This window comes from Orcinus orca, chromosome 9 (genome assembly GCF_937001465.1).
Source record: "Orcinus orca chromosome 9, mOrcOrc1.1, whole genome shotgun sequence".
In the NCBI taxonomy this organism is placed as follows: Eukaryota; Metazoa; Chordata; class Mammalia; order Artiodactyla; family Delphinidae; genus Orcinus; species Orcinus orca.
In genome coordinates this window covers 43,818,234-43,845,815 of record NC_064567.1, presented here as the reverse complement: position 1 = coordinate 43,845,815, position 27,582 = coordinate 43,818,234, and the positions used below count along the sequence as shown (strand labels likewise).

Sequence of the window (27,582 nt, the reverse complement as noted above, 5' to 3'; positions counted from 1 at the left end):
ATCTGACTTGTGTTTGAATCTAGCATAGTGTCTGGCACAAAATAGGTATGTAATTGAATGATCATTTAAGGGTTTTGGGTGAAATTTATATGCATCTATTTGTTAAACCAAAAGTTTTAAAAATACCCTATCATTATACTAAGTTTCATTTTTGCAGTATAAATCTTAGGGAAAATTATTTATTTTTGTTCCTCAATGACTTGACTTTTTTTTTTTTTTTTTTGCGGTACGCGGGCCTCTCCCTGTTGTGGCCTTTCCCGTTGCGGAGCACAGGCTCCGGACGCGCAGGTTCAGCGGCCATGGCTCACGGGCCTAGCCGCTTCGCGGCATGTGGGATCTTCCCGGACTAGGGCACGAACCCGTGTCCCCTGCATCGGCAGGCGGACTCTCAACCACTGCGCCACCAGGGAAGCCCAATGACTTTACTTTTACTTTATTCCAGGTAAGCAAAATTTTATAATAAAAGCACTGTTTAAAAAGGGTAAGTTAGTTGAGAGGGAAAAACTGACTTTTTCTTAAACTCTAGTAATAGAAGTTGAACATTAGATCTGTGTTCTTTATAATTAAAATGTGTGTAGCAGACATAAAAAAAATTTCTCAAATTCTAAAATCCATCCCCCCTTCCACTTAAATTACATATATAAAATTGGGAAATATCTTACTTAAAAAAGTATTTCCCACCTCTCTCAGAAAGGCTGTTAGTTAAGTTGATGATCTTATAACTGATGGTATCTTAGATTTGAATAAACAGTATTTCCAAATAGTAAGATACCTCCATTTTTTCACATCTGAAAAATACTGTCATCAAAACTGCCTGGCAAGTCTGTTTCTTCATTTATAGAATCCAAAGAGTAAAATATTAAATGCTTATGGCTTTTCTTCAATATTTAATATCTGAAAAGGATTTCTAGATTTCTCAGAAGGCACTATTTAAATAAAACCATTTTATTAGCTTGAAAAAAAGGAAGGAGGATGTGAAAAAGTACAGTGGAGTTTACAAAAATATCACATACTCTGAAACACTTGAAAAGCTCGAAGGAAAACAATTCAAGTAGTGAAGAATACGTTTTAATATCTGGGAATCTAAAGTCTTTTGTTACACATAGCCAAGTAGCCCAATTCCTCTCCACTCTCTGCCCCCAAGTATGGCTCTTTGTGGAGCATTCATTCATGTTTAGTAGAAAAGGAAAGAAGAAGGGAAAAAAAAAAAAAAGCCAGTGTTAGTAGGTAAAGGAGTTAATCATCTTTCTCATGGTCTCTTCATTATTTTATTTATACAAAAGAAAACAAAGAGTGATCAGAAATCTGCTAATGGCCAACTTTAGGACATTATTTTTAATAAGTAAACCTAATAGTTTACTAGATACTCTGCAAATTTCAATGACGATATTTCATTCTTCCTAATCCTCACTGGCAATCTGACCAGAATTTATCCTTACTCAAAGATAATCTCACATGAAGTGACACTGCAGTCCTAATAGAAAAATCACTATCATTATAGAAGTGTAAAGACTAAGGTATAAATGTCAGCATTCTGGCGCTATTCTAAGGAAGACACTGAAAATTAGGGCAGGATATTTTTAAACCAATAGGCTTGTAAACCTATACTTGGTATATAAACTTCTGGCTTACTTTGCCAGCAGTCATCTGTTGCAGATGCTTCAAGAGAAAAGCTGCTGAAAAAAACACATCAAGTGTAGAAGACATGCTCAAAAATAGAAAATATTACCCTTGAACTATGAACTCTCTACTAAGAAAGTTCTGAAGTTTTAAGTATTTGGAACCTTTATATGTGGACTGGAAAATGTGGAAACTGGAAAATAATTACTTTGTGTTCTTTCACTGTGAGGTTAAGGTCTCTACTGTAACAGTGTTCATTACAAGGAACATGTAGGACCAAGCTAAAGACGGAAGCAAGAGGTAAGAAGAACTTCACTTGCATAGCACAAACTTGATAACTGATTTTAGCTATCGTGGTATTTCATTGAGATGATTCTCTTTACACCTTGAAGTTATTTACAAATCAAAATGACTGAAAATTTCTATATCTATATGAAAAAAATTTACTTGCCTTTATACAAGTTTTAAAGTATCTATTTGAATGCAAATTGAATACTTTTAAAGGCCCACTTGACTGTCTTATGGGAAAGTGAAAAAAGATTAAATTCATTGATATTCTTAGCTTAAAAAGTTGTGATTCTGCTTTAAGCTTGATACTTTTAGAAACATTTAAATTACACAATAAATTAAGGCAATTTTGAATGGTAAACTGTATACTACTTACATAAGAAAAGGTATGCATTACTACAGTATGGACAGTGTATCAGCAACAGTCCTAAATATCTTACTGCACATCTTCAGCAACATATATTCCTTGTCCTAAGCTTGGGTTTTTAATAATGACACTTTTTTAGGGTGATTAGCACATGGAAAATCAAACTATAAGTTCCTCATTTGTATAACATTATAAAATCAATTTCTTGGGGGCATTTAAAGAATTCTCCCTAATTAGATTTTCAAGGCAGCAGTGAAAAAAAAAATACACAAACTGGAAAATGAAACTTTCTCTTGATACAGAGAGAAAACAAAAATGAAACTGAATAGCAAAAGGTGGGATGGTAAGAGAAGGTGGTAGAAGAAAAGAAAATAGATTTCAAAGGCCAGTTATTTAAAATTGGCAATTTATACCAATTTTCTTAAATAGTAAAATGTGGCTTCTCAGTCAGAATTTTGTAGATACTTATGAAAATACACAATTTCAAAGCTTAGAATTTATTCATCTATCCTCCCCATCTCCACTAACCTAATAGCTAATAGTGTTTTTCAAGGTGAGTAAACCAAGGCACATAGAAAGTAGGTAATTTATACTGATCACCCTTAGAGTACTCTGAGTTCCTCTGTCCTTGAATATGTCCTAGAACAGCACAGGTAGTAAGCAGCATCCCAAGATGCAGGGCTTGGATATAGGCTGCCAATAAAAACCAAGTAAACTACTTTACGAAATGGTCTGCTGCATTAGCTAACTATAAAAAATAAAGTAAATTCAAGTATTTAAATCTAAGTTAACTACAACATTCTAGGCTATTATGGTGATATATATGTTTGAATCTTAATTTTCAATACACAATGTGTTATAATCCTTACAGACAGTAATCCAGTTTTTATTAATTTATAAAACATACCAGTATAAACCCATTCCAAGATATCCTGGATAAGGCTTATGGGCACAAAATAAAAATTAATTATCTTTATTATTAGCCATAATAAATAGTTCCTAACCCTAGCTACACAAAGCATGTGGCTATCAGCAAAACTGAGTCACACAACTAATGAACAACAAAATTGGATCTTTTTTCCCCTTGAAAAGAGATTTCTGAGGGTACTTTGCTTTTCTTTAACATGTATGTGTGAAACAATAAGCTCTTTTTTTTTAAACAATAAGCTCTTAAAATTAGATCCTACAAATTATAATTTCTGAGACTCAAGACACTGCAAAGTTTTACATATTCATATCTTTGCAAACTATAAAGAAGTTTTACATTATACAGGATCATTCTGTTTTTATTTCCTTAATTTGGATGCTTAAATGCTTAAAATTTCAAAAGATACAGAATCAAATAAGAATCAGATAAAGTTAAACAAGAGAAACTCATTTTTACACGAACTGTACACACTTACCCTGAAGGTAACCGGACAAGCTACCGCAGCAAAAGAAAATTCTTCCTGTCTGAGGAGTACTAATATAGAACAAGGTGCAGCTGAGGGCGTTTCCAAAAGCCTTGGCTAATAAGCTCTATGCAAAAACAGTCTTGTGACGCATCACTACACAGTGCTTTATTATGCTCTGGGTGACAGGCTTGCTAGCTCTGAGTTAGTCACCAGTCAGTCTACAGAACATGATCAAATAAAATAATGTGGCAGTTAAGAGAAGGTAAATCTGTACTAGTAGAGCACTGCCGACTTGCTCTGCAAAGAAAAAAGGAACCTCAACAGTAACACTTTGAAACACTCTCTTTCTCATGTGTTTTTTGGCTATCAGCGTACTTGTAGTATGTGTACTTTTCTGTATGAATATTATATTTCAATACAAAGTGAAAAAGAGTAGGTTGTGGTTGCCAGGGGCTGAAGGAGGGGAGAGCGGGGAGCTATTGCTCAACGTGTACAGAGTTTCAGTCTGGAAGATAAAAAGAGTTCTGGAGATGGATGGTGCTGGTGGTTTCACAACTATGTCAATGTACTTAATGCCATCGAACTGTACACTCAAAAACAGTTAAAGCGGTAAACTTTGTTATGTATGTTTCACAGTTTTAAAAAGATTAGTTCATTTAAGACATGTGAAAAAAACATGATGCATAAAAGTGTGGTCAGTAAGATGTTAACAGTCTTTATTGCAGGGCAGTGGGATTTAAAGTGACTTTTATGTTTTTCTTCATATTTTCCTACACTGTAAATTTCAACAAGACCATGCATAGATCTACTAAAAAATCTGAACACAATGAAAACTAATTTTTATGGTTAAAAAAATTGAAAACAGTTCCCTTCCTGCTGGAAATGAAAGCAAACTGTTGTGAAGAAAAATATTTTTAACCTTTAAAGAAAAATCAGTCTTGTTTTCAACCTGAGTAGTAGGATTAAATATGCTAATACCATGTGGCAGGTCCTGATACATAAGTTATGCTACGGGCTCTGGGAAGCTTTATCATGTTTATCATGTTTATACATGTTTCTAAACATGGCTATGCTACACTTACGTAAATAAATTTTTATATCAGCCTTCTCTCTTCTACGCTCAAGAGAAATCAAACCCACAAAACATTTCAGTAATTAAACTTTGTGAAGTGGCATTCTCTATTACAAACAACACAAAAAATTTTAAAATAGCTTTTAAAAAAGGCCACTAACAAATTAACCAAACTTGGTATCCTACCAAATGTTAAAAATTGGCATTGCTATCTTAATAAGATGAGAAGATTGCCAACATAACATTTCTCTTAGAGGAAAATCTTTTATATTCTAGTAATGGAGGCTCAAGGGCAACCAGGTGATCCATTTTGAAAACACCTCTGTATTATGCATGAATGTGACGACTTAACTGTCCTTTAATATATTAATATGGTTAGCAATAAGAATTTTAAAGATATCTCTTTGAAACATGACTCCAGATAAATCATCTTCAACAAAAACAACAAAGAATGCTGGAGTTAGCGTTCCATAACCTTTTTGGAGGGGTATTTAGAAATACTATTAAAAGCTTTAGAAATATACATTCCCTTTGGCACACCAATTTTATGTCCTAAGGAAATAAGACAGTACACAAAGATTTAGTTGCAAGGGTGTATATTGCAGGGTTGCTTTATAATACTGGGAAACTGTAAACAGCCTAAATGCCCAGTATCTAAATGTTTATTAATACTGGAGAGGTGAATAAATTGGGGTAAACACATAAAAAATTATACAGTTCTCAAACATGATTATTCTAAATAGCTAAAATTTATTGTATGCTTACTGTGTGCCAGATACTTTTAAGCACTTGACATACCTCATCTCATCTCATCTCATCTTCATAACCCTAGAAGGTTTGTGCTATTATTATCCTCATTTTAAAGGTGAATAAATTAAGGCTTGTAGCTGGCAAGTGGCAGAAATGGATTCAAATTCAGGTCTCTGTGACTTCAGAATCCATGCCTATAAATCACTATACAGGGCTTCCCTGGTGGCGCAGTGGTTGAGAGTCTGCCTGCTGATGCAGGGGACGCGGGTTAGTGCCCCGGTCTGGGAAGATCCCACATGCCGTGGAGCGGCTGGGCCCGTGAGCCATGGCCGCTGACCCTGCACGTCCAGAGCCTGTACTCCGCAGCAGGAGAGGCCACAACAGTGAGAGGCCCACGTACCGCAAAAAAAAAAAAAAGCACTATACAGTACTGCTCTGTGAGATTAATATTTACATATATACTGAGACATACATGATCTACTATTGAGTGAAAAGAGTTATGAGAGTATCTATAGCAAGAGTCCAATTTTGGGGGAGAAATCTTTATATAAGCACAGGAAAGTCTAAAGTAGAATACATAAGACAGTGTCAGTAATGGGATTAAGGGGCCACTTTTATTTTCTGAGCTTCATAAAATAAATGAGTTCCTTGGGGAAAAAAATGGCTTGTTAAAAATGATATAGTAGTAGAACCGATCACGTCCATAATCGGAAAAGAAAGTTTAAAAAAAAAATCAGAACCAGTCAACATCATACGGATGGATTATTTTAAACAATATTTCTAAAGTAGAGACAGAAGCAAGGAATTCAGCCAGTTTACCCTAAAAACAAAACAAAATACTTTACAGCATGAAAACCAAGATGGCTAGTTTCTTATCAAGAGGGATGTTTTGGTCTCTAAGGGATAGATGACTTTGGCTTTGATAGTGCTCTGTTCAGCTACTCTAAGGAGAGTGGAGAAGAGAGGAAATGTGAGCATTGTTTCCTGACCACATATAGGGGACTTCTTCGGCCTTTCAATTCCATCTAGTAGGTGGGTATACGTGGTGGGGGTGGGATTGTGTGTCTCGTGGGGTGTCCCTCTATGTCTAAAAAACCGCGCATACCTTAATTTAAAAATAATGTATTACTAAAAAGTGCTAATGATCACCTGAGCCTCCAGCAAGTCAAAATCTTTTTGCAATAGTAACATTAAAGAACACTGATTACAGTCCACCATAACAAATATGATAACAATGAAAAAGTTTGAACTATTGCAGGAATTACCAAAATGTGACAAAGAGACATGAAGTGAGCAAATGCTGTAGGAAAAATGGTCCCGATAGACTTGCTTGATGCATGTTTGCCACAAACCTTCGATTTGTAAAAAAATGCAATATCTGCAAAGTGCAATAAAACGAGGTATGCCTGTGTAATCTAATCAGTAAAACCTTAAGAGAAAGATAATACTTCCCCCTTCATTATAGGTAAGGAATCTAATGTCTGGGAGAAGTCACTTGTTACTTACATACATGAGCTGGAAGACTTTTTTTCTTACTTGATCAGCAAGATTATAAACATAACACTTACATGAGAGGGCTAAAGATGTGTATGATAAGAGTAATGATTTGAAACTGTGCCACAGAAAAGGAACAAGGACACAAGTACTGAATGAAAGATAATGAATTTTGTTTCAAATAGCTCTAGGATCCTCTTTTTTTTTTTTTTTTTGAGAGGAGACATAAAGGATCCAGGAATAAAAGAAGTCATAAAGGCAGTCTCTTTAGCAGCACAGTGGACTTTCATCTCTGGACACAATGACTGGGCCTTGTTGCCTTGGAGTTTCTTTATTTACTGTCATAGAAACAAAAATTACTCATATCACTCCTGATGCAAACTCTAAACCTGAAATTGATACGCCAAGAGCAAAGAATCATACAGGACTCAAATATTTGGCAGATTTTTCTCCCCTTATAACACTGAAACTGCCTGTCTTTATCAACGGAGAAAGGGATACTCATTTGTACTTCAGAGTAACTTGTTAAAACTTTTAGATACCGTCAATTTTCAATTAACTTGAAAAGCTAAAAATGATCACTTCATATTTTGCCATCAAAAAAGTTTCTCAAAATTTTGAAATAATGAAAAAACAAAAAAGTCCACAGAAAATCTATCAGTTTAAATCTTAATAACTTATTAATTGATTTTGCCTTTAATCTTTGGGCAGGGAGTAAAGGGAATAAAGGTATTATATTAATTGTTATATATGAAAAAAATCATTTCATAATCCCACATAACACCTGTGGTATGTAGTTATTTCTCAATAATCCAATCTATGACTTAACTACTAACTCACAGTTAATTTACCATAATCCAATTACCATTTCTCTGTGGAATGTATTTTTAAACTTCATTCTGAACTTGCTTGACACCCTAGGAAGTTATTCCAAACCAAACAATAAAGTCATAAAAGGAAGACAATTCAGTAGGAGGTGAGATGTAATACCCTCTATAAGGACTCTTGCCAAATTTGTTCCTGCTAATTGTTGCACGATGTAAATAGAAAGACCATTTTTTAATCATACAAAACACCTGTCTAGGCATTTGACTTCTCTCAAAACTTCTCGGAAAAAGACAACAGTCAACTAATTTTAAAAGTGTGACTGTTCAAAATAAAATTGAAACAAGGTGATATAAATGTTTATATGAATACGGTTTAAAATGTTTAAGGAGCAAAAACAGAGATGAAAACAATTAATTATTATATGTTGGGGAAATGAACAGCAAGTAAAGATTTTCTCATAAGTTTTTCTCTCATTTAAAATAATTCCAAAGACTTATCCTATTAGGTGACTGTTCGCAAAGTTGATTGCTGCATTTATGAATTTACACACATATATATAAACTGAGGAAAACCTATGGTTCTAATCTCAATACATTTCTTAAAAACTCTATGCAGGGCTTCCCTGGTGGTGCAGTGGTTAGGAATCTGCCTGCCAATGCAGGGGACACAGGTTCAAGCCCTGGTCTGGGAGGATCCCGCATGCCTTGGAGCAACTAAGCCCACATGCCACAACCTCTGAGCCTGTGCTCTAGAGCCGGAGCTCTGCAACGAGAGAGGCCACAGCAGTGGAAGGCCCATGGGCACTGCAACAAAGAGTAGTCCCTGCTTGCCCAAAGACCTAATGCAGCCAAAAATAAATAAAATAAATGTATATATTTAAAAAAATACATCTTTGTTGATATGTATACATTAAAAAAAACTCTACGCAAAAATCTAGGATTGAATAACTTAATTTTCAGAAACTCAAATGAAGTTCTTGAACACAGTCTATATCTTTTTACTTTCTTATTTAAAAAGTAATAAATTCTGTAAACTCCTTTAGAGGAAATGACATTTGTGTTGCAATAAGTTGGTCAAGTTCAAGAAAATCCGATGTAAGACAGTACCATAAATGAAGGAAGTCTTTCCTAACTCTCAAATGTACTATGTTCTGATCTTTCAAGATGCTTAGCACTGAAATTATTGTTCCTGTTTTATTATATCTGGATTTCTGTGCCTGAAATGCAACAAGAAGAAAAACTTTTGTTTTAATTCTGGACTCCTTCCACATCATAAAGTTGGCATTCTATATGTTGAAAAGAAACAGTATTGTTTAGGATTGCTATTTTGATATGGGTTATAATAAAAATGGTAAAAAAGTTTTATGTTATTAGTGGCTTTTATTATTGATGTATTATATCCAGTATATCTAAAAGGAGAGTACAAAGAGAACGTACTGTCCCTTCTTCTTGCTATGCTAAATAAACTCATTTAAAAAGTAATAAGGTAAGAAAACAATGAAGAAAATTACTGAGATTCAAGTTCATAAACTAATAACTTGTAGCAAAGAATTATTTGAAATTATATGGATGATATCAGCGGTTGATAACTTGAGTTTTTAAAGTATATAAGTAGAAGAAAACACAAAATATAACCCTTTCAAAACCTCTCTGAATATTAATAAACTCAACATAGTAAACCAAAGTAATTAATTTAATCTTAGAAAAGTTTTGATAACATATAGTACATTCCATAATGGAATGTGTGACACAGAAACCAAATTTATGGTTACCAAAGGGGAAAGGGCTTGGGGGGGAGGAGTAAATTAGAAGTTTGGGATCAGCAAACTACTACATATAAAATAAACGAGGTCCTACTGTATAGCACAGGGAACTATATTCACTATCTTGTAATAAACTATAATGGAAAAGAATCTGAAAAAGAATATCTTTATCTATCTATCTATCCATAAATAAATATATCTGAATCACTGTGCTGTACACAAGAAACTAACACAACATTGTAAATCAATTATACTTCAATAAACCAAACCAAACCAAAACCAACAATGGAATGTGTGCTCATTAGAACAGAACTCATAAAAATAAGTTTATTAGAAAATGACCTTCAAAAAGCTTTGTGGTCAGGTTTTATACTTGTGAGCTCTTTCAAACTTCAACAGCTCCCATGCTAGATAAACTATAACACAAAAAGAAGTTAACTACCCAATGCCATTTATGAACTAACTAGTACAAAACCCTGAAACAAATGTCTCTCAAAAAGAGACAAAAAGAGAAAAGATACCTAATTTCACTTATGAATACACATAACAAAAGTTTTAAATAATAAACCAGTGACAGGGTGGGATAGGAAGGGTGGGAGGGAGATGCAAGAGGGAGGAGATATGGGGATATATGTATATGTATAGCTGATCCACTTTGTTATAAAGCAGAAAAAAACAACAACAACCCAGTAACAAACTAAATTCAATAGTATAATAATCATCTGACATGACTGAATCAAATATATTCCAAAGATCAAGTAATAGTTATCAAAGAGAAATGACAGGATCACAGGTGATTGTATTTTCTTCTTCATACTCTTTGGTACTTTCTCAATTTTCTATAATGAATAATATCTTATACCTAGAAGAAAACAAAGATTATTTTTTAAAAGTTACATGTCCCAAAATAAAAGAAAGTGAAAGTGTGTATAATGCTACTACATCTTTAGAAGAAATGAACATGGCATATATTAAGTAATATTTATGAAGGTAAAATGAAAATTATCTATTGGAGCAAAATCATAATGCCTTCCTATTTTTTTCTGTAGTTAGCCTTCCTCATTCTATGGCTGGGAGGGTAAACTAGTGAGTAAGTTATACAAACTATTTAATGCTATATTCTCCTCCTACTCCGGCTATCGAATGAAGTCATAATGTATAAATGAGTCATGTGCAAATCAAGGTTAGTAAAACATTCTAAAGAATTAGTCATTGGCTTAATGAGCCATTTAAAGGTTTGAAAAGGAGGGTCAATTTAGACTACTCAAAAATGGAAGTGAAACAAAAAAACTTGGAAAAATATATTTCTAACATACTCTCATGGCTGAAAGTCATTTTATAAAAGCCCTTGCAAATCAAGAAAAAGAACTCAGATGGTTCAGAAAAGAAGAAAATAAGTGACCAAGTTTTTAAAAAGTTCAACTTCAAAAGTAATAGAAATATTAATACTTTTTTAAAAAGCTATCATTTGGCAAAGATCAGAAAAAAAAAAGATATCTACTCCCAGGAAAATACAGAATTAGGTACTTAAATATACTGTTGGTGAAAATATAAATTGGTACAACCTTTTCAGAGGGTAACCTCTGGCAGCACATTCAAAAGGCTTTGATCAAGCAATTCCATTTAAACAATCATGGACACGCACAGATGCTACAAGAATGTTCACTGATCCATTATTTATCATAACAGAAAGTGAAAAGCAATCTAAATGTTCACCAATGAAGAACTTGCTAAATAATTAATGATATCCGTATATGATATAATACCAAAGACAATATAGTCATTAAAATAAGTATAAGTTTATTATTAAGAAATAAATTAACAAGTTAAACATTGTTTTAACAAGTTAAAAACAATGTTATAGTATGGTCTCATTTTGGGAAAAATGATACTTAATAGTTATACGTACAGAAGGAGAAAGGAGTACATTTACTAAAATATGGGGTTTTTTAGGTGGTGAAAATTGCAGATTACTTTTTTTTGCTTATCTAGATTTTCTAATTTTATATCAGCATATACTATACCAGAAATAAAAAGAGAAAGAATCAAAGGGAAAATTAAGTTTAAGATAGGTAAATAATTAAAAATGGAGAAATTCCTTGTAAAAAGCTGGATCTTAATTCAGGTACTCATGAGTCCTTAATCATCAAAACTCCCCTAAAGCTAAATCAAATGATTGGAAATCCACACCTGTGGACCCCGTGAGTTAATTTTGAAATATATAATGAATCACATGATCTGTGCTTGTTCTAAGTATACTAGAGGGGACTCAAAAGTGAGTCAAACAGATACAGCTTTATCCTTTACAATAACTCATGTTTCTCATACAATTTTAGTGAAATTAAATCTCAGTAATTGTAAATGATATATGCCAAGCCTCCAAGTGTGCTACCCAGGTCAGCTGAACCATCTACAATTATGACAGCAGGCATGCAGGGATTGGGCTGGGTACTGTTTTCTAGAGTGCTAGGTACTCAGGTTAAAAACTGTTGCTCAGAATTTGGCATAATGCTGGACATTTCTCATTCTCTTTTTAACTTTAAGAAAGATATATGATAAAACTAGTCATTCAGTTTTTATCTCCAAATCTGAGGGCTCAAATGGAATACTGTTTAGAGATCATTTTTAAATGTATTACTTAAAATGAATAATATACTATATGAGAACATCATGTCTAAAATAAAGTTGGGAAAAGAATAGCTTTGTTTATTATATACACTGAATGTATATAATTTCTTTTTTAATCTTAATAACCCAGGTGGATATTAGAATAGTATACTGTTGGAATTCTCCCAAAGTGTAATTATTTAAAACAAGTGAAATGAAAAATAAAAACACAAAAACAGAACATATTCTAATATGATACCCTGAAGGAAACAGGGGGCAGGAGAGTTTTTAGGTGAATCTTCTCCACTCTAGAGAACTGGAAACTAAGGCTTACAAAAGTGAAATTTGTCCAGGGCTAAACCATTAGAATGTGGCAGTGCTGAGATCTGAACCAAGGATTTACCAACTACTAAACTCAAACATCTATTACACGACCCCATTCCCTTACAAGATTGTCTAGTGGTCAGATCACAGATTAACATAACTTGTTAAAGAAAGAAAATACTGTGTATCTTTACTAGATAAACCACAATATTTATATTATGCAGAGAAAAACAGAACAATAATTATGGATCAGTAGATATCGAGTTCCTTCTCCTGCCAAAACTAGGAACACATGACAATATCATGCATGGTACACAGTTGTGCACAAAAGACAAAATAGAATAAATTATTTAATTAGCTTAGAAAGACAAAATTTTTAAATATCAGCAACACAACACCTTACTAAAGAAGTAATTCTCATTCCCAACTGGAAGCATGCTTTACTCAAAAGCTTCAGAGAGAGCTATAATCAGACTGAATGCTGGCTCTGCTATTTATTAGCTAAGTTCCTAAGCAAGTTGATAGAAAATTACAATAACTACCAGCTGTACTGTGTTTTAATGATTAAATTAGGTAAGCATGCAGGGCACACTTGGACATAAGTAGATACCTCAATGTTTTAGTTCCTTTTCCCTGGTTACAAGATAACAAGGCAGTGCCAAATTAACCCAAATGCAAATCTGTTTCTAATTGTTTTCTAGTTCTAATGCAGTGTAGCCCCCTTTTATCTTAGGGAACTTCAGTGGGTTTCTTTTTTGTAACATTTCACTATGCTTTAAAGCTAGGTTAGGTTCTCAAACTTTTCCTATCTCCCTCTATCAAAGTGTCTCATTCCCTTAGAGAATGAGAACGCGAGAACGCTAGAACGCTAATGGTGTGACTGACAGAGAAATCAAGATAAACTGACAAACTGTTCATGGGGGAAGACTGACTGTATAATAACATGATGATTTTTTTGATGGTGTATTCGGAACCCAGACTCTGAGTGGGACATTTGAGGTAAGGTAAATGAAAGGGCTGTGCCACAACAGGGCTTCAGAGGAGATACAACAGAGGCAGGAAGGATGTTGCAGGAACCCACATCATGTTAAACCTCTGACCGTCTACTTCCACCTAATTATAAGCAGGAACTTGCCAAACAAATTAAGTAACCCTCCAATCAACTGCTAAACAACTTTGTAATCTATTAGCACCTTGAAAATGAAGAACATATGTTGAAAAAAAGTAGACAAATGGCATTTACATCTATAATGGCAGAATACTGTCATACTTGGTTTAAATTTCATAGGTTAATGGTTTTTAGGAGAGGAAAAAAATTTTCTCTCTATCCTTCTAGATTCTTGCCTGAGATCCCCCGTACTAAAAAGACAGATTAACAGAAAAAAATTTCTTCATACCTACAAGAGCTCCCACGAAGATATGAGACCCAAAGACAGCCAGGCAATTGAGGCTTACATACCATACTGAGCTAAGGAGAAAGAGGTAGGAGTCTGGGGCTTTAAAGGGGAGGAAGGCAATTCACAGAAGAGGGGAAGAGCAAACGTTTGGTAAACAAATATTTGTCCTGCTATGCAGATAAGTCTCTCAGATGAAAAATGTGATCTCTGGTAATAGCTCTCTTCCTGGTACAGGACCCCTTTCTAAATTTTTAGGCAGTTCAGGAGGAGGCAAAAAGCCTTTCCTGAGTCTGCTGAGTCTTGACTGCCTTCAGCACCAAATAATCCACATGCCAAAATGGCACATTTCGGGGTGGCATATTCTGCTCCCCTTCAGGTTTAAGAAATAGATGGTAAACATAAAACTGCATTAATAAGGAAGGTAAATAGTTTAGAAATGTAGCACCGTGCCATAGCAGAGGGAGAAGTCTGCCACCTGCTGACAGAAAAACAGGATTGTATAATTTCCCTGATGGCTGTTTTTTTAAAGGGTGAAAACCTATCAGGAAAGGTTCATGACATTAGATTTCAAATTAGTTATTACATGAAGATATAAATTACAACCTATAATTAAAAGAAGAATAAAGATTAAAATAGGATTTCAGATTCTCTGTATTTTTTTTAATATATTTATTTATTTATTTTTGGCTGTGTTGGGTCTTTGTTGCTGTGCGCGGGTTTTCTCTAGTTGCGGCGAGCGGGGGCTACTCTTCGTTGCGGTGCGCGGGCTTCTCCTTGCAGTGGCTTCCCTTGTGGCGGAGCACGGGCTCTAGGCACGTGGGCTTCAGTAGTTGTGGTGCGCAGGCTCAATAGTTGTGGCACACGGGCTTAGCTGCTCCACGGCATGTGGGATCTTCCTGGACCAGGGCTCGAACCCGTGTCCCCTGAATTGGCAGGAGGATTCTTAACCACTGCACCACCAGGGAAGTCCCTCTGTATGCTTATTAATTTAATAATAATTATTAATATTAATAATTATTAATTTAATAATTATTTTAAAAACAAGTAAAATAGGAATATATGGAAATGATTTAACATAAATTATAGGGAACATTCAAACTGCTGTGAAAAATTAAGGATAACCCAAAACACTTGGCAAAATTATAAAATCTGTGGGGGAGGGAAAGTGATTTTCCCTCTATCCTTCTAGGTTCCTGGCTGAGACTCTGCTGTAATAAAAGACATTGAGAAAAACAAGTCGAATAACATATACAGTATACTTCCTGTATACATGAGAGATACCCAGGAAAACTGAGTTAACTCTCAAAATGGCCCAAGCCATCGCCTTAAATACCATCTCTAGCTAAAGACAGAAGATGCTGGGCAGGGGAAAGCCAGGTTTTCAGGCAAAGCTCAGTAAATAAGGGTACGGTTGTCACGTGGAGTTAAGACCTTTAAGAGGTCTTATATAATATATATATATATTCAGTTGTTGCCCTCTTTCTGACAGAGAGAGGTAGACACCCCTACAAATGGAGATTTCCCTTATAAGTGTAAATTGTTCTTATCAAAGGGTAACTTGCTTTTCAGAGTTTCTCTTGTGTCAGCTGTTTTTTTTAAAAAAATAATCAGCCTAAAATAATCCTTAATGCCACGGAGGCATATTTTGGAGTTACAAATTCTGCTCCCTTTCAAATCCTGTAGATTTCACCTCTGCAATCCTCTTTCTGTCCTCCTCTTTGAACTGCTCCCACAGCAGTCTAGAGAGCATAGTCATTCTCTTTACTTCAGGCTTATTTTAATTCCTGCTCATCCAGAGTGGCAGGTTTGCCACCCCAAGGTGTACCTCTTTGGCATAAAGATTATTTCGAGATCATTATCTCAAAGAAACAGCAGATACAAGAGAAGCTCTGAAAACAGAGTAGAAATTACCTTTTTGTAATGGAAATTTACATTTATGAAGGACATCTCCATTTGTGTGCTCCCTTTGTACCAGGAAGAGAAGATGAGTAAGCACAAGAAACATATTAATGGAGAATGCACTTAAATTTGTGTATCAACCCTAGGTCAGGCTTGCCATACTCCTCTTCTGTCGCAACTCTTAACAGGCTCCCACACAGTTCTTTTGTCTTTAGCTTTAGATGGTATAATTCTAAGGCATCCAGAAGTTACTCATTTTCCCCTGGTATCGCCCATGTGTACAGGTTAATGAACTTCCGTTTGTTTTTCTCTTGTTAGTTTGTCTTGTTATGGGGTCCCCAGTGGAGAATTTAGAAAGGTGGAGGGAAAATTATTTTCTCCTCCCCTATACTTCTCTCCTCCTGGTCCTAGTAATGCTAATTCAGTGTACCTCAGCTACCAGGTTATTCATACTAAAATGCATTCCAGATCTTATTTATTTTAGAAAAACAAACTCAAAGGCGCTTTAGCAAATTAATTACAAACACCTGATAATAAAGATGCTTCTACAATGTGGTCCCAACACACTTTTTATAATGTTATTTCTTTTAACTAACCAGTTTTTAAAAATATATAAAATACATGCTCATGTTCTTTCAAACAGTATGAAACGTTAAAGGATGAAAAAGTTGAAGGCTTCCTCCACAGTCTCATTCTCCCAAGTTTGACTCTCACCAGCAACAACTATAAACAGCTTCTAATATAGTTTTTCAAGAATTTCCAATAACAAGCATATACATGTATCTCTTTTGGAACCACAACTGTCCTCCAACTTGCTATTTTCCCCCTCATTTGAGCTTCTGTTTTTTTAAAATTTTATTTTATTTATTTAGTTTTTATACAGCAGGTTCTTATTAGTCATCCATTTTATACACATCAGTATATACACGTCAGTCCCAATCGCCCAATTCATCACACCACCACCACCACCCCCCAACCGCTTCCCCCCCTTGGTGTCCATACGTTTGTTCTCTACATCTGTGTCTCTATTTCTGCCCTGCAAACTGGTTCATCTGTACCATTTTTCTAGATTCCACATATATGCATTAATATACAATATTTGTTTTTCTCTGACTTCCTTCACTCGGTATGACAATCTCTAGATCAACCCATGTCTCTACAAATGACCCAATTTCGTTCCTTTTTATGGCTGAGTAATATTCCACTGTATATATGCACCACATCTTCTTTATCTATTTGTCTGTTGATGGGCATTTAGGTTGCTTCCATGACCTGGCTATTGTAAATAGTGCTGCAATGAACATTGGGGTGCATGTGTCTTTTTGAATTATGGTTTTCTCTGGGTATATGCCCAGTAGTGGGATTGCTGGGTAATATGGTAATTCTATTTTTAGTTTTTTAAGGAGTCCATACTGTTCTTCATAGTGGCTGTATCAATTTACATTCCTACCAACAGCACAAGAGGGTTCCCTTTTCTCCACTTCCTCTCCAGCATTTGTTGTTTGTAGATTTTCTGATGATGCCCGTTCTAACTGGTGCGAGGTGATACCTCATTGTAGTTTTGATTTGCATTTCTCTAATAATTAGTGATGTTGAGCAGCTTTTCATGTGCCTCTTGGCCAACTCGTTTGAGCTTTTTAAAATGTTAACTCATGCAGATTTACTTTTTTGTTTCCAAAGCTGCACAATATTTTATTATACAAATGCACCATAATTTAACCATGCACTGTTATTTATTTAACCAATGTATACCACCTCCAGAGTAAATGAAAGTGCCCATTTTTCTACATCCTCATCACTCTGCTTTCTCTTCTTCACACAGTAATTTCTGGCAGCCCCAATTTTCACTATTTGTGAGCACAAGACTTGGAAGTCTTGTGACTTGTAAAATTTGTAATTTTGCTGAAGGCAAGTATTTGAATTGTTTACTTCAATGGTTCTCAAACTTTTGCAAGCCTCAGAATCATGGGGTGGGGTAGGGTGGGGGGGGGAGCTTGTTAAATGAAGAAAGTAAAAGGATCTAAGGATATGACAGCTTTTAGCCAGAAAACAAAATTCTTGAATAAATTAAAAATATTAGTATCTGGTTCAAGGGTGGCTGTCTGTCATGTAAATGAATTCACAACAAAAGGAATAAGCAAAAAAAAATTTTGTAAAGCTAAAACTTTTTCAGGAACTATTATAGCTAATATAAAAATGCCTCACTAGATAAGAGATCACACTTTTCACTGAAGTTGAAAATGTGGTTAACTTGCTGCTTGAGGATAACACACAGGAAACATGACAAATGTGCTTTGAAAAGACAAAGTCATATGCCTGGTAGAAACATTTCCATACTTCCAAATTTGGAGATTCAACATAACCTTGGATATTTTCTTTGCCAAAGTTAAGATTTTAATGTATTTTCCTTATTTGACAATATATTTTATTCAAATTGGACTAATCATGATTGCTACCCCTCAAATACCACCACATCCATCGAACATTACCCAATGTCATCTCCTGTTCCTTTGAACTCCACAAAGCCTTCTGTTGATCTCTCTCTCAAGACATTTATATTCATTCATTCTAGAAGTACTGTTAGGACTTTAGCTTTTAAGCGAGTTGTGACATATTTGGGAGATTAGCTTCTAAATCTCATTAGCATGTACGATGGCAGTGGTCATGTGCAGGAGTTGTTTAAGATCTAGATATTTCAGGTGTGAATGAATAAATCTTTACTCTTGGGGTGGACAGAAGATCAAAGCTATTCAGAATTTGTATTCTCTACTGCTGTATTACCAAATACTTGGAATAGTTGGAATGCTCTATTTTTCTACCAGCCTACTGACCACTGGTAATATTATATTATGTACAGGCGTTTTCATTTGATTAAATATTGAATATTTACTGAATAGTCAATGATATGAAAAAAGAACGGGCACTGTGCTGTGGTATGGTAGACCGGTAATTACCTAATACACACCCTCCTCTTCTTCTTACTAATAGAATCTCAATTTTGTCAGAGGGTGGCAAGTTGCTCAATCAAAAAAAAAAAAAAAAATTCCTCAGCTTCACTTACAGTTAGGATGACCATACGATACTGTTCCCTCCAGTGACATGCAAGAAGAAAGTTTTGCTTATTAAATAAGTATTCTCCTCCCTGCCTCCTCCTTTCTGCTGCCTGGAAGATGGAGATGTTGGCCAGGACTACAACAGCCATCTTGTGACCATGAGAAAAGCCAAGGACATTTCAAAGACCTCTTCATATCCTTGTACCCTCTAATTAACACCAGCAACTGCCTATTTTTTGGACTTCTCGTTACAATAAAAAAATAAAATCTGAACTGTTTAATAAAGCCACTGATTTGGGGTCGCTGTTTCTCTTAGTCAAGTACAATTAATAAAAAAGGGTGACAAAGAACTATGCACCAATCCAGACTCTTCAAGAATATACATTACAGTAAACAATATAAGAGTACATAAATTGCTAAATTATGAGAAATCATCAGGAAATGCCACAGGAGTTCAGGGAATATGCTTCACAGAACAAATCAAGAACTCAAAACAGGTGCTAAAAGGTCATAAATTTCTGTACTGATATAAATTAGATGAAAGTTGAGTTATAGAAATATTTTAAAAGCCTATGTGATAGTGCTGATCCACTAAAGCAGCTGTTTGAATCTTGGTTCCCCCCCTCCCTTTTCTAAATATATCTAAATATAGACTCAATAGTCGGCTTTCCACTTAGAATAGTACCCAGAAAACGTTTGATATTATCTTTAGAAGAAAGGAAGAAGTTTTTGTTAGAAGTTTATCTCCAGGAAGGAAACACACTGAAGTTTCAAAAACAGCACCAGCTATTTAAGGAATAACTCCTGATGTTCACAAGGAAGCCATAAGTACTTGAGATGTGTTTAAATTAAAAATGACAATTTTAACTGGTTGGGGAACTTCCAGTGACAGTTCCATCCCTCCTATTCCTGCTGTCCAAATAATTTCCACCCTCTTTGTTGCTCTTTAGGGAATAGTGTTGAGACTATACATTTGTTCTGGTTTTGTGCTTCCATTTTATTTCATTTGTTAGATACTTCCACCTTGGGAGAATTCCCCACCCCTAAATTTATAGAGATATAACTCTATAAATATACATAAATTGTATTTATACAATATATACATATACACATGTCACTGTACAAATTTAAGGTATACAGCATGATGATTTTACATACATATATTGTGAAATGATTTCTGCAGTAAGTTTACTTTAGCATCCATCATCTCATATAGATACAATAAGAAAGCCAAAAAAAAAAAAGTCTCTGTTTGTGATGAGAACTTTTAGGATTTAATCTCTTAGCAGCCTTCCTATATATCCTACAGCAGTATTAGCTATAGTCATTACGTTGTACATTATAACCCTAGTACTTATTTATCTTATAACTAAGTTTGTACCTTTAATAAAGGATATGAGAAGAACTGAATAAGATTAAACCATCTCATCTTTATTTGTAATTAGTTTTCTATCGGAGAAAAATAAGTAATCTGCTGGTAAAAAGTAAAACCAGAATATATTCTGGTAATACAAAAGAAACAAAAAAGAAAACAGTTGATATATAAAAATTGGAAAGAGGTGCCATTTAGTAGGAGAAATTAAGTCAACTGGACAGAAGAACAAAGTAAGTAGAGACAGTGCAGGGCTGAAAATAAGACATAATGTAAATTAAAATATGCAGAAATAAGTGGATGCTATAAATCAGTGAGTAGTACAGTCGGCCATTCATATCTGTCAGTTCCACATCAGCGATTCAACCAACAAAGGACTGAAAATATGTGGGGGAAAAAATTCCAGAAAGTTCCAAAAAGCAAAACTTGAATTTGCTGCTTACTGGCAACAATTTACATAGCACTTACATTGTATTTACAACTATTTACATTGTATTAGGTATTAGAGATAATCTAGAGATGATTTAAAGTATATAGGAGGTTGTGTATAGGTTATAAGTAAATACTACAGCATTTTATAAAAGGGTCTTGAGCATCCTTGGACTTTGGTATCCAAGCGGGTCCTGGAACCAATCCCCCATGGATAGCGAGGGGCTACTATTCACTCTTAGAGAGAGGGATGTTCCTTATTCCTTTAAAAAGGCATCTGTCCACCTGTGTTCTCTATCCCCTACCTTCCTATCTCCTCTAGAACTCAGCTTGATTTTCCCTCTCCCCCTCTCTCATTTTTTTTGGCCAAGCTGTGGGGCTTGGGAGATCTTATTTCCCCAACCAGGTACTGAACCTAGACCATGGCAGCCGAGTGCTAACCACTGGACCACCAGGGAACTCCTTTCCTCCTCTCTCACTTCTTTAAGCACTCGTTTTTCACTGCCATCCTGCCTGCCAACATGGTCACGTGCCAACCATTCAGAACCAAAACCAAACCAAACGTACACTGACGGCACAAGTATTTTTGTACTCAACAATCACTTTCTGGTCTTCTTCACGCCATTGTTCTTCTAGTGGCTGTACAACCCACAAGGCTTTCAGTTAATTTTTGATCTGTGCAGACTGACACTTCTGCCTCTGCCCCTTCTTTTGGAAACATGTCCTGTTACCCCATCTCTGAGATCTCTGTTTTCTTTACTGAACATCCACTATATGTCAGTATTCTCAAGTTTTCTTTTTTCATTTTGCTGCAAAGTTATGGGTGAGAAATTATTATCATTTCCACTATTTACTGCCAAGAGGCTAGACACTTGAGAAAGTAGTTTCTAGTCCCAGTTTATCTTCGCAACTCCAGCACTACATTTTCAGTTGCTGTTGCTAATAATAACAGGTAATGTATATACTATATATTACTATGGGCCAATATATGGCAACAAATGCTTTTCTAAGCATTTTACTTACTTTAACTAATTTATGGACATTTCTACTTGGCTAAACAGGACAAAGTGAACTTATTGTTCCACATTGTCCCTGCCTCCTCTTTCTTTCCCCCTTTCTATCTTGGCTAATAATGTAGCCAGTATCACCATTTAGCTTGTAATCCCCCCCACCCCTGTGATTAATCTCTTTATTTAATGATCATAAATAATGATAAGCTCACAAATGATAGCAATTATGTCCACTGTGTTATTTCATGTAATCTTCAGAACTATTCCACGAAATAGGTAGTATTATCATCTTCCAATTAATAGATGAAGAAACAGACTCAGAGGAGTTAAATAACTTGCCCAAGATCACACAGCTTGATAAATGAGAGAGTCTACATTCAAAGCTAGGTTTGTATGAGTCCAGAGTTTGTAGTGCCACTAAGTCCTGCTGATTTTACCTCTGAAATGTTTATCCTCTGATCGCTCGTCTCCTAGTCTAGACCCTAATCATCTTTCACAATGAATACTGCCAACAACCTCCTAAATTATTTCCTTCTTTCCAGGCTCTCCGCTTTCACCCTATCTTGTCTAAGTGATCTGTATAAAATATAGTTTTGAACATGCAACTATCCTGTTTAAAAACCTTTCATGGCCCCCTATAGGCAAAGCCTTTAGAATGGCTTTACAAGATTCCTTTACAATTTGGCCTCTTTGCCCACATTCCCCATCTCTTCCTTCCAAATACACATCTGTGGCTTCCTGGTGTCACAGTTGTTAACAGAATCCCCCTACCGGGCTTCCCTGGTGGTGCAGTGGTTAAGAATCCGCCTGCCAATGCAGGGGACCAGGGTTCGTGCCCCGGTCCGGGAAGATCCCACATGTCGTGGAGTGGCTAGGCCCATGAGCCACAACTACTGAGCCTGCACGTCTGGAGTCTGTGTTCCGCAATGAGAGAGGCCACGACAGTGAGAGGCCCGCGCACCGCAATGAAGAGTGGCCCCTGCTCTCCGCAACTGGAGAAAGCCCTCGCACAGAAACGAAGACCCAACACAGCCAAAAATAAATATAAAATAAATAAATTTAAGAATCCGCCTACCAATGCAGGGGACAGGGGCTCGATCCCTGGTCCAGGAAGATCCCACATGCTGCGGAGCAACTAAGCCCGTGCGCCACAACTACTGAGCCTGCGCCCTAGAGCTTGCGAGCCACAACTACTGAGCCCACGTGCCACAACTACTGAAGCCCACCCTCCCTAGAGCCCATGCTCCGCAACAAGAGAAGCCACCACAATGAGAAGCCTGGGCACCACAACCAAGAGTAGCCCCTGCTCACCGCAACTAGAGAAAGCCCGCGCGCAGCAACGAAGACCCAATGCAGCCAAAAATAAATAAATTAAAAAACAAAAACAAATACACATCTGTATATTATGCTGTAGCCACAAGACTACTTGTCCCTATGCCTGAATTAATATAACATTATGTATATATAAAGATTGATTTCTATACTACAAACAATGGGCCTTAATTATTTTCACAAAGATGGCAAACTGTTCTTATAATGGCTTCATTGTGGATTTTGTGAAAGCATTGATTTTTACCTCTGCCTGGTTTCGAGGAGAAGTGATAGACTAATCCACAGTATAAGTACATACAAGAAGGTATGGCATTGTGGGTTTCTTCCCCACATTTGTATTATACATTTTTGGTTTGGAACAAAAGGAAGCCACCAAAGTTTTCTATGCAGGACAGCAACATAAACAAAATGAAATTTCTGAGATGAAAACATTTGCTGCTATGAGTACAGAGATGGAGAAAGACTACGTAATAATAATCTAAGACTAATTTAACCCTACCGATAAACAAAACTATTGGCATATGAGATATGTGGGAATTAACATTTTTTTTTTAATTATGGAAAAATATTTCTGTATTCAACCTAGGGCCAATAGCAAACAACGGGCCAAAAAGTTTCTTTGATCAATTAGAACATATGATTGGGCTAAGTATTCTAATATGAACCTAAAATGATATTATTTAGTACAGCGGTAAACTGTCAACTGACTTGTCAAAAATACTTGACCCCAGAAGTTCACGCGTGTAGTACCTCATCCGGAGTATACACGGGATTCTTCACTCCAGGAAGTATATTAGAATGCAACTCACTGAGAAAACTGTCTTGACGAGTGGGCTCTAATTAAAAAACAAAAACCTAAAAACATCCCCAACTTTGGAGAAAATATTGCTTATAATGTACCTCAAGAGGAATTCTTCAAACACTGTCTTACAATAAAATTGGAAATAAATTTCTAAAACGTTATGTAAGAGGCTTGCGGAGAAAAAATGAACACGAAGGTACATCCCGGCAGTTTGAGACAAGAAGGAATAACATTCAAATACAAAATAAACTACTTTGAACTCCAGCTGGGTTAACTGGCATTCCTTTAATTAACCACTGAGAAGTTACACCTTGTCATAATCGAACTCATCCTACCCACGATGCAAAAAAAAAACACCCCTCATCAGAATGGGATTGTTGCAACAGTTTGACGCGGGATGAGGGAAGGAGAAATCTGCCCAGAAACGTCCGTTTATTTCTCAAAAAAACGGGTTTTTGCAGCGGGAGGCAGCTTGTTTCCGAATCACCTATTTTGCTGCCTTTTGTTTCAAATGGAGACAACAAAGCCCATGGGAAGCCGAGCGCCACCGTCGAGGGTCCAAACCAGGTCACCTGGCCGCGGGGTGGCCGCACGCGGGCGAACGGCTCCCCTGTGGGCCCCTCTCATTCCAGCAGCGGTCGGCATGTGAAGGCGAGGCCGGACGGACCACCCGCGGCCCCCTAAGCGCTCCGTAGCGACGAGCCCCCATACTCACCATCTCGATGATCTTGGTCTTCCGGCCCGTCTTTCTCTTCAAGGTGAAAATGTACTGGGCCAACACCGCCCCCGCCACGACGGCGCACACGCTGGCGCTCGCTACCGCGCCCACCCTCGCCACCGCGGATCGGTCCATGGACGGGACCTCCCGCGCCTCGCGTTCCAAGAAAAGAGGTCGCTAGGTGGCTGCGGGCCTCGGAAACGCCAGCTAGTGAAGAAGCCCCGACGCCCCGCCCTGCTTGCATGAGCCCCGCCCCCAGGAAAGCCCCACCCACGAGCGCCCAGCGGCGGGAAGCCGGAGGGAGGAGGAGGGACTAGCCTGCGTGGGCGGCGAAGGTGGGGAAGCGGATCTTCTCAGAACCTGGGTCCGAGAGACTGAGGACAGAAAAGGGGACTTGGAATTAATTCTCTCTCTCTCTCTGCTAATGAGGACTAGGCAGTGGTTCATTCCAGCCCCGCCCAGTAGAAATCTGATTCTAACCATCACTCAGAAAATATCCTCTGCCTTCCACCCGCCTCTGACGCTCAGGACTACAACCCCCAGAAGGCATCCGGGCTCAGCTATCTGACTTGCGCAGTAGCTTGGCTGTAAAGTGCTGTGACAGACTGCGGGGTGCAGCTAAGAAAACAAGGGAGTAAAAAGGTGACCTACAGAATGTGAGAAAATATTTGCAAACCGTTTATCTGATAAGGGGTTAGTATCCAGATTATGTTAAAAAATTATGTCAATAACAAAAAACAACCCTATTAAAAAATAGGCAAAAGCCTCAAATAGACAATTGGTCAAGAAGCTTACGAAAAGATACTCGATATCACAAATCAGGAAAATGCGAATCAAACCCACAGTGACATATCACCTCACACAAGTTAGGACAACCATTGTCAAAAAAACAAAATTAAAAGTGTTGGTGAGGATGTGGAGAATTGGAACCCTATCCGCTGCAAAACTATGTGCCTATATACTACTGTATTGTACCTTTAAAAATTGTTATGTTGGTAAATGTTACGTTATGCGTTTTATGCCACACACATAAAAACTTGCTATGACAACACAACAAAGGTGGCTTGAAGTTAGGCTGGAACAAGTAGGTGTTCGTCCTTTTTCTCCTACATCTCAGTCAGTCATCACCTCTTCCATCATTTTCTCTTTGTGAGTAGCAGGACTTGTTCTCACCTTCCTGGTCTCTTTCAAGGGACGGATGCAGTTTCCTCTGCTTTTCTCTGGGGATGACAGGAAGGGGATGCAGTGGAACTACTTGGGGGGGGGGAAATCACGCCAACTCTGTGATGCTACTTGGTGAGGTGCTCTCTTTGCCCGGGACATGGAAGAAGTTGGAGCAGGAGAATAAGAGGGAGCAGTAAGGGTTGTTTTCTCTGCATCCTCTGCTCTTGCTCTAGTTATTCCAGCCCAGGGACCCTGGCAGGTGTTCAGCTTAAAGGGAAATTTGTGGAGAGTTCGTAGAAAGGTGGGATAGAGCTCACCTGAGCAGGCATCTGGTAAGAAAACAAGTCTGGAATTAACCACTGGGTGTATGAATGCCTTTTGCAGAACTGGGAAACACATGGTGGCTAATATCAGTCCATATGTTTGGTTTCTCTCTTGTTGTTTTTAACTTTTTAAGTATGTAAATCTTTGTTTTTCAGTAAATTATTGTCTACAGTGATAGATGATGCCACTTGGGACAGCAGGAACCATGGGAAAAAGATGCAGGAATTTGATGTAAATTTATGAATTTTGCTATGCATGACCTTACACTTTGCTCTGATAGGATAATTGGCTTGGCCTTGGTTTGAAGTAGTTAAGTAGTGTTCTTGTGAGGAAGAGCCATTTGTTGGATGTGGGTTTAAGATCTCCTCACACTAACACTCCTGTTAAAAATTAAAACAACGGAAAGCAAAACTAAAAATACACCACTGACACCTGCTCTCTCATTTCTTTGGATATTAAGTTGTGGGATGGTGACAGCATACAAGAAACTAAAGAGCAGGAAGAAAGCAGGCAGAAGCTAGCTTCTGCCATTAGCTGTGCTTAGAGGAGTAATGTCATATCTCTAGGCTTTGCTTTCTTATCCTGCAAAAGGAAAAAACCAAATGATTTTGGACACCTCTTAGCTATTAAAGCTCTTTGATTAGAAAGTAATGGTCTTTTTCATGCCCTGGAACTTGGCAGAAGTCCTAGGAAAAAGAAGAGGGAAGTCCTGCTATAAAGAAACATCCACCTAAGGCAATCAAGTGTCACTTCAACCAGTGCTTCTCAAATGTTGGGGTGAATGTGAACCACCTGGGGATGTTGTTTGGGGTGAGGCCAAGATTCCACATTTCTAACAAGCTCTTGGGTGTTGCTGATGCTCCTCGTCTGGGCACTACACTTTCAGTAGCAAGGAACTAAGTTGTGATTGGGGGGCTTTAAGAGACTTCAAGGAGCTCACAAATGGAGGGAGGGGTGGCTAAAGAGAATTGTTAGAACAGGAGAAACAAGGAGGAATTAAAGTTTGCCAATGTTATTTTGTCAACAGAAATAGATCTTCAGTTTTATGGTTTTTTTTTTTTTTCGGTACTGGGCCTCTCACTGTTGTGGCCTCTCCCGTTGCGGAGCACAGGCTCCAGACGCGCAGGCTCAGCGGCCATGGCTCATGGGCCCAGACGCTCCGCGGCATGTAGGATCTTCCCGGACTGGGGCACGAACCTGCGTCCCTTGCATCGGCAGGCGGACTCTTAACCACTGCGCCACCAGGGAAGCCCAAGTTTTATGTTTGAAGTCCATGGGAAATTACAGTTTGATACAGACAATGTTGGAAAGTTAGTTTTGCTTCATGGAGACATTTTTCTCTTCATTCTAGCAACTTGACAGAATTTTTTCACTAACGAAGGTGTTCAAGGCCTTTGTCACATTACAGCTATTTTTACCTGATACAATTACTTCTTGTTTGAAGTTATTTAAATTCAAACAGAAGCCATGTCTCTTATCTAAGCATTTTGATTTTGTATCTATCATTCAATAGCCTTGAATGAAGAAGAAAATTCTCTTGCACCACTGCTTGGGTGTTTTATATGTTCTCTAGGCA

General features: G+C 37.0%; 1 protein-coding gene and 1 long non-coding RNA gene across 5 annotated transcripts in view; one reads left to right on the top strand and one right to left on the bottom strand.

Annotated features, from left to right (window-relative positions):
* Nucleotides 1-24,781, bottom strand: part of NT5C3A (5'-nucleotidase, cytosolic IIIA) — a 40,766-nt gene extending 15,985 nt beyond the window's left edge. The window contains exon 1 of one of the 4 annotated variants that reach the window (XM_004269919.4): nt 24,516-24,781. In XM_004269919.4, coding sequence (XP_004269967.2) covers nt 24,516-24,653 — 138 coding nt within the window. In that variant the 5' untranslated portion in view covers nt 24,654-24,781. Of the gene's footprint in view, nt 1-3,678; nt 3,762-24,515 lie in introns of those variants that run through there. The other 3 variants (XM_004269921.3, XM_033428309.2, XM_004269920.3) reach the window with 3 other exon arrangements.
* LOC117201352 (uncharacterized) lies at nt 115-19,514 on the top strand. Its single transcript, XR_004483367.2, has 3 exons — nt 115-442; nt 1,850-1,920; nt 18,973-19,514. It is a non-coding gene; the product is annotated as an uncharacterized LOC117201352 (long non-coding RNA).
* Nucleotides 24,782-27,582: the final 2,801 nt, after the last annotated feature.